Source organism: Alligator sinensis, unplaced genomic scaffold, assembly GCF_000455745.1.
Source record: "Alligator sinensis unplaced genomic scaffold, ASM45574v1 scaffold309_1, whole genome shotgun sequence".
Classification (NCBI taxonomy): Eukaryota; Metazoa; Chordata; order Crocodylia; family Alligatoridae; genus Alligator; species Alligator sinensis.
The window spans coordinates 312,709-321,057 of NW_005842080.1; the positions used below are offsets into that span (position 1 = coordinate 312,709).

At 44.8% G+C, this 8,349-nt stretch overlaps 1 protein-coding gene across 1 annotated transcript in view; it reads left to right on the plus strand.

The window, feature by feature from the left end:
• Positions 1-1,463: 1,463 nt before the first annotated feature.
• RAB18 (RAB18, member RAS oncogene family) overlaps positions 1,464-8,349 on the plus strand; it is a gene marked incomplete at its 5' end in the record, with an annotated part of 16,053 nt that continues 9,167 nt past the window's right edge. Inside the window, one exon of the mRNA XM_025204424.1 lies at positions 1,464-1,620. Coding sequence (XP_025060209.1) covers positions 1,464-1,620 — 157 coding nt within the window. The remainder of the gene's footprint in view (positions 1,621-8,349) is intronic.

An 8,349-nucleotide genomic window follows, 5' to 3' on the forward strand; every position in this document is an offset into this window, starting at 1 on the left:
GCCCCGGCCGCGGCTCCCGCCCTGCTGGCGGCGGGGGCAGGGGAGGGCCGGACCGGGCCGGGTGTCGCGGCGCTTCCGCATCCGTCTGCCCCTCTGCGAAGGGGGCCTGGCTCGGCTGGGAGACCCCGGCTCCTCTGCCCTGGGGTGACTTGGTTGTGCCTGTCCCTTGGTATCAACAGGCCTTTGGTGCCTAGCAAAAAAAGAAGCCGGGGGGTGGCGGTGTGGGGGGCTGTGCTCGCCCCCGTGCTGCACAAAGCCAGATTGTAACAAGCCAGAGAGCAGACCTCCATAAACGCCCAAGCATTGTCGCATTTGAAGTGTGGTCCTGGCCTCTGCGGCGACACCCACCTGGTGAAGTGCAGTCAGGCCAGAGACTTTCCATTGGGACTTATCAGGGTGCTGCCAAAGAGCTATCTGCTATCGGGGAAATGGGGAACGGACAACTTCCTCTGAACTTGAGAGAGCCCCTGAGCAGAGCTGTAACTGGAAAAAATGCCACAGTTGCTTTCCCAATCATACCAGCCCTTCAGGTTTATGCTTGGCATGCAGAAGCCAGGCTTCTCTTGTATAAATGTCCCACTTCAAATAAGCCCTTTGTTCAGCTTGGAAATGAAGGCAGGCTGTCGGTGGCAACTCTCAGCTGTCTGCCACATGGTGATCAACATGTCACAAGCACACAGGACTGCCAATAGGAAACTAAAAAAAATAATTGTTGTTGCTTGCCTAGCATGGGAAAACAAGAAAATCCTTGCGCTAAATGAATATTAGATCTTTAAATGGCTTTATTACAGAATTTCCTTTAATGAGACCCTGCTTCAAGTATTGTATAAATGTTCTAGTTTCCACTTTCACTGAGAGCTCCTCATTGTGTTAGAAAATGGGGAGGGAGGGAGAGAGGAGGGGAGTGCCAAAAAGCAAAGTACTGTGGAGCCTTGTTAGGAATAGAAACAACTTCCGTGGTGCTCCGGTAGGCAGACAACCACAGGGCTTCAGTGATTTCTGAAAATTGTGATTCCTTAGCATTGCTTATCTATCATTTAGTAGATCTTTTTTTTTTTTTTTCACATAAGAGAGTAACTTTAATTGTTACAAAATAACTTTTTATTTAGGACAAAAATGTTACACAAGTGCACGATCTGGTAAAACCTTTTTTATGCACTGCTTTCTTAGGAGACTCAAAATAGAACATTAGAAATAAACTGCTCTGAGCAGTAGGGCAGGTGACATTGTTTTGGGCAGTTGTGGTCAGGGAGACTGACCACAACTGAATAGTGTCTTGCTTCAAAAAAGCTTACTCAGTACTGGAAGTAAGGGGAAAAATAACAGTTCCTTCACCAAAATATGGTTAAAGTTATAGTTGGGCACTGCAGTACTTCTGATGTCATTGTTTTCTAGGAGATCTGCTTCATTTAATATTTGCATAACTTTGCTTTCAGACTGCTAGTATATAATAACACTTCTCTGGCAAGCTACAGTGTTGTGTTTTGTTTTTGTTTTTTTGGTGGGGGGGAAGGTTACAGCATACAATATGTTCTAATAATATCTTTTATTTTACCTCCATCAGCCTTCTGTTGCGGTTCACAGATGATACATTTGACCCAGAACTTGCAGCAACAATTGGTAAGTATGTGCTGACCTTAATTTGGAAAATTCTTAGTAATTGTAATGGCAAACAGTAGCTTGTCAGCTTGTATAACTAGTACTGAGGTACAACTTTCATTGGTTCCTTACTGCATTTATAAATCTGTAGTGTGTAGTTCATGTGCTGTGACTGAGTCCAGAAACATTTACCACGAGTGTGATGTAAGAATGCATCATGTGCAAAATTAGTCCAGGATTGAGACCATATAGCCTTCTACTTTCAAGAATGCAAAAGTACATTTATCTCCTAAGCAAGGATGTCCAGTGAACACAGTATGGAAGTGTTGATGCTACAGCTTATTTGCACAGCTTTGTTAGCATTAAAACCCCAGTGGTGTTGTTCCTGAACTTGTTAGAACCAACCTCTGTGGAAAAGGCTATTAGAAAACTCTCTCTTCAAGGCTAACAGAAGATGCAAACTGTTATTTTTAATAGGAATAAAAACTATAGGACTTGTATTGGGACTGGATGCTTAGGTGGTGATCTAAGAAACTAACACTTAAAATGTTTGAACACTTTACTAAGGCATGTGGTTTTCCTGTTCCAAAAAGCTTGACATTGTATTGGGTCTCCAGCTGCTGTCTCCCACTCCTCCCCTTTAAAAGAGGAGATAAATTAACATATGAATAAAAGGACATCCTCTTACTGGCCTCAAAACAAACTTCAGTTCTTGACTAGCTGGGGCAAGCGAATACTGAATAAAGAGTAGGGTTGCCTTAAATGCTGGAAAGGGAACAACCTTATTATGCCTTTGGCATGCCAGGATAGTATGGACAACAGTTTCACCCAGTATGAATTATGTTGTGAAGGAGAAGCTCCAGAATGAACAGAAATCTACCTGTGGTAGTTAAACTTTAGAGCAGTTGCCCATACTCAAGCTAAATGAACATTGGAGCGCATATACATCTAAACTGAGTCCACAAATCATGTTGACTGTACTAGTTAGCCTAACTGCAAGAGAGGTTCTGATGGAAGGCTTGGAAGAAACTGTTTTTTATTTAAATCAGTGGAGGTGGCTACTGATAGACAGATGCTAATTTTAAGACAAAATTGCTTCATTCTTTATATAGATTTCTAACTTGATTCCTTTTTTCAAAAAAAAAATTCAGTTGGTTATCTGGTATCCTATAAGGTAACCCAATGGTTGCAGCTGCCTCAAGACTGAATTGGCTTGATCTTGGTGTCAAAGCATAACTGCCCCAGTAACTGAAACTTTAGAATCAGTTGTTAACAATATAGTAGTAATACTTTGGCTGTTATGAGACCTTGAAGGTAATCTAGGAATTAACACTTTTACAAGATATCTCTTAATGCTTTCTTCCTCTTCATTGTTTGTAGCTTGGGGTGGAGAAAGAGGTACCCTTAGGTTAGGGGTGGGAAGAATACGGCCTGTGGGCCGTATTCAGCCCATGGGGCCCCTAAAAAAATTCTTGAAAATTAAAATTTCTGTCCTTGGTTCCTGTCAAAAATGACAGGACACGGGGGAATCCTCAATGGGCTCCTGCAACAGCAGGACCTGTCCAGCGCCCCCCCTGCTAGAAGCCCCAGGAAGGGCTTCTGGCCTGCCCTGGTGCTGAAAGCTCAGGTAAGCGGGGGGAGGGCAGGGAATGAGCTGGTGCAGAGAGTGGGAAAAGCGGCCCTGCCCCATGGCCTGCGCTCTCTGCTGCAGCTGCTCACAGCCTACACGGGGGTTGTCCTGAGCAGGCACAGGCACCCCCATGCAGGCTGCGAGCGGCTGCAGTGCGAGGTGCCCGCCACGGGGCGGGGGAGGGGCTGCTTTTCCCCCACTCAGCACCAGTTTGTAACCTGCAGCTGCTGCCAGCCTGGGGCCTGCGCCGGCTCTGGGCTCGCCTGTTGGGGCTGTGCTACAACGGCAGCAGTTGCGGCCCTCCTGCTTGCTGCGCTAGGCAGTGGTTTCTGCTGCTGCCTGCCCGGAGCTTGCGTTGCAGTACACTGTGGTGAGGCTACCACTGCTGCCTCTGTGCTGCCCAGTGTGTCGATTTCACAGGGAATGCTTTATTGGAGTTGTAAAAGATGGATGCCTGGAAGCATGGGGATCAGTGGAAATGTTTAATAGGGGATCTAGATAAAATGTTTAGAATTAACATCCTAGAGATGAATGGCTATTTACATAGTTCTTGCTTCAGTTTGTTTGTATAAATTGTCAAGTACAGACTCTTATTTCCAGAGTTTAGAAACTCAGTTTAAAAAAAACAAGACTTGAGCTCTTGTGCAAGACCTAGACTCTGTGGGTAGGTTAATTACTTATGGAATTAAATGTCCAAAGCTAGTAGCACAGCAAGTTTTAAATTGTGAGGAACTATTTCATATAGATAACTGTTAGTGAATTCAAGCAATGTGATGCTACTTTGGATAGCCTTAAAATTGGAAGTTGTGTAGATACAGTGGAGTCGCATCTTACACAGGGGTTATGTTCTAAAGTCGGCGCGTAAAGTGAAAATCGCGTAAGGCGAAAAATTGGTGACTATGCGTGGGGTGGGAAGGGGGCAGGGCTTGAGTTTGCACATGGCACAGCCATGCTTAGAGCTGTGCGGCCGGCGGCAGCGGCGCAGTGCAGGGTGGTGGTGGGGATGACTGCGTGCTGCCCGGCCACCACCATGTTGCTGCTGCTGCCCAGCAGCTGGCCACACAGCTCCATGGCGACAGCGGGAGGTTTTGGAGGCAGTGGCCGTCACTGCCATAATGGGCCACCAGGTAAGCTGCAGCGCCATGTGCAAACTCAAGCAAACATTACTAATTGGCTTCATGGTTGAAAAGCCCTCAAAGGGATGCACAAATTACATGTACAAACCAAACTTTTCCTTCTGAATATGCTCCACTATAACCTGTGTGCATTGACTGCAACCTTAGTTTTACAGTTATCATCAATGACTCTTATAGATGGTAACTAAAGCCAGCAAAGATCACCTAAGGCAGGGGTGGGCAATTATTTCGGGCAGAGGGCTGCTTACCCAGTTTTGGCAAACTGTTGAGGGCTGCATAGGTAGCCCCGCCCCTTCACAGGTGCTCCACCCCCATGTCACCATCTTGGGACCAATATCCCAATGTCTTGGGATGTTAATTCTAAACATTTTATGTAGATCCCCTATTAAACATCTCCACTGCTTCCCATGCTTCCAAGCATCCATCTTTTACAACTCCAATAAAGCATTCCCTGTGAAATCAACACACTGAAAACTCAAAATGCGAGCACAGAAGATGAAAATGTATCATACTAATACACTTGTAACTTAAGCTGAACAAGAACAAGGCAGTCTTTATATAAAACGAGTTTCAACTGAGAGTTTGACTGTTATCTTGTGTAGATGAGTGTTTGTTTGTCTATGACGCTAAAGAGCATGGTTGAGAGGAAGGTGTGTAAGAGTAGAAGCTGGAGGGACCAGACATATCTCGTTGTGACACTTGTGAGTTTGCTCAAAATTCCAAATGTTGCCTTCATGAGCTTGTGTATTTCTGAAAAGCCAGTAGATGCCACTACAGAAGTCTGGTTGTCTAGTCTCAAGCTGAACCAGTGATGCACTGTGAGAGAGGGCTGGCATAAGCTCATCCCTCAAGAGAATTCATAATTGTGAAACATACTTGAAGATGGTGCAAGTAAGGCTCTTAAGTCTCCAGCAGGGGCAGTGGTAAAAGTGCACCTATTTCCTCAGCCTCTTGTGTTGGCAGCTATGTTTTAACCTACATAGCATTACATTCTTAAGTGCTGGCCTCCTCCAGTGACTTGCTTATGAGCCAACTGTCTCTAACTCAGGACTTCTGAGCAAGAAGGTGACTGAAAGTTTGAGATGCCTACATTCTTTCAGACATCTACTCCTAAACTGATTTATGTTAATAGAACTACTTCTTCCCCCAAAATAGAACAAAGTTTGCTTCTGGCAACAAACCTAACTTGTGAAACAAGTACAGAGTGCAAGACTTAATCTGTTTTGGGATAGGGCTGCATTGGCAAATTGTTGGCTGCTTGTTCTCCTAGTGTTGTCTGCAAAGGCATAATTGTTCTGATCTAGTTGTGTATTTTAATATAGACCGTGCCTGCACAACAGCTTTTGGTAGGCCTTGAAGTTTTAGCACAGCTGTGGCAGGATTTGTGAGCTTATCTCACCTTAGAGGTCTCTGGTTGCCTCTTGTCCTTCGGTTGTTCTAAACTTTCTTCAGCTGCATCAACCTGAGCCAGGTCACTGTTTAGTATAATGTGAAACTGCGGGATGCCACTCCTGTGCAGTATCATGTGGAAATTGCTGCCTGCTGGATTGGATTTGAGGTTCACTTCTTTCAGCACATTTTAAAATGGCAGCTACCTGCAGGATAAGGACTACTTTGTTCAGCTCTAATGGCTGAAGATTGTTTTTGAGTAGAAAGTCTGAGTTCCTCCTTGTATGTCTGGTATAAATAAACGGCGAGTAAAATCCTGGTCCCAGTGAAATCAATGAGAGTTTTGTCACTGATTTACTCAGACTAGGGTTTCACCTTTATGGTGGCTAACTATGCAACTGTGAATTTAGACATGATTGTTAGGGTGCACTATAAAATGCAAATATAAACAGTCAGTTATCCCAAAATACTCTTGCATGACCATGTAGCTTCTAGGGTAAGGAAATCCTAAATATGATTGACTTCCCCACTAGCTTCAGTTGGTAATCTGCTCCCTCACAACATTGTTCTGCAGTATAATTGCTATCAAAATGTTACATTCCACCACAGGAAACTTTCAGTAATACCAGTATATTAAATTGTATGATGTTAAATAGATGTGTATGATGATCTTTTGATCTTTCTGGATGGGGGCAAAGGGGAAGCAAGCTGCAGTACTAACATAAGAAATTGCTGTGTTCCGAGTTTGTGGATTGTGTTGTCTGCTTGTCTTGTATCAGTAGATGTTAATTGTTTGACCCCCTTTGCAATGGCATGTTGTAAAACCTACTAGTGTAACAAATGTCTGTGCTCTCTTGCAAGGTCATAATTCTCTATAAAAAGGTTTCTCATTCAAACAAATGAACAAAGACTAAAATAAAATAGTAATAGCTTAAACACTTATTAGTTGATAGTCTCTGTAACTGTTTTACATGACATTGCTATGTTCATCAAGTTGTACAGGCCTTTAAAAAAAATTCTGTTAGTTTTCAAGACCTCTGCAGCTTGCCAGAAACCTAGTCTAGCTGAGCAAGCAGGTGTAGAGTAAGAAGTGGCTTCTTGTAAAAGTAAGTCTCTTATTTACACCTTCTGTTGCCTTTACTCCTTATCACTTTCAAAGGGCTTAAAATATACTTTGATTCCAAATAAGTAATTAGAATGTTGTAAAAGTATTAAAGAAAAACGGCATATAATCATACATTTAAAAAAATTGCAACCTTAACATTATTTTATTAAATACTCCAAGAAAAACTTTTAAAGAGTCTGTTAGTACTAACTTGGAAAAATATGGAATTCCATCCTTATCAAAGGACTTACTGCCAAAGAAGCATGTGTATCTTCAAGTCTGTACAATCTGAATAACTGTAATCAATGGAGAAATCTTGAGCCTGTTCCTGGGTCTACTATATCAAAGTAGAACTAGAAAAAAGCTAGTGTGAGTTTTTAGAACGAGAAAAATGTCTATCAAATGTTTAGGGCACACACCTTAATTTTAAGATGCGGTGTTGTATGTGAGAGAAGGTTTCAAGTACCCTCATAACCAGAGATCCTGGTTTTTTGTTTTTTTTTTTGTTTTGTTTTCTGATTTAAAAACAAAAAAACAAACCAACCCCAAATCCACAATTAAAATGAAATGCTGCTATGTGTATAGCTATCAGTTGAACACAATGTTTTATTGATATATTTACAATTTGTAAAGCGATTTCAAAGCCTACCAGTGCCTTAATTGCTATGATATAATAAAATAAATTCTAAACACCTGTAAATTTTGGCATTTGATTTTTGGGGGTTTTTTATCATGGAAACTCAGCTTCCCCTACCCCCTTTGCTCACTAGGACACAGGTCCAGCTGCAGCTATTTCCCCCCACCCCTTCCTGCTTTGTGGTGCTGAGCAGCCCTGATATGCTGGTGCCCATCACTCCCCACCTGCAGGCCCCCCATCCCCACCAGCCCTGCCAGAGGGGGGCCCCCAACTGCCACAGCTACAGGGCCAGGGACCCAGGTCTGCAGCCCCTTCCTCCCCACAGTAGTGTCTGAGCCCTGGCTGCTGCCCATGGTCAGTGGCAGCTGCTACCAGCCAAGCGGGGAGAGGAGCACAGAGCCTGGCTCCCTCTTCCTCATTAGTGGCACGGCCTGGGCAGGGGTGGGTGTGGGCTGCAGGCTCAGGTTCCCTGACCTACTGCCCAGCCCGTGGGGCCTCCGCAGGCAGGACAGAGCAGAACAGGGCTGGGCAGGGAAACTTTGTTGCTGTGAGCCCTGTGCTGCCCTGGCGAGGTGCCCCTGCCTGCCCAGCAGCAGCAAGGGGCACAACTCTGTGCTGCCACCCCACTGCTGCTGGGCAGGCAGGAGGTGCCTCACTAGGGTGATGCGGGGCTCACAGCAGCAAGGAGCTGCCCAGCCCAGCCCTGCTCTGTCGTGCCAGGTCCTGCCCGCTGGGCTGCAGAGGCTCCAGAGGGAGGGTAGCAGGGTGGGGAACCCAAGGCCGCAGCAGGCAGCCCACCCCTGTCCTGTGCACAGATCTGGGGGGCACATTCCCCCCCCGGGCCCTTCTGGGA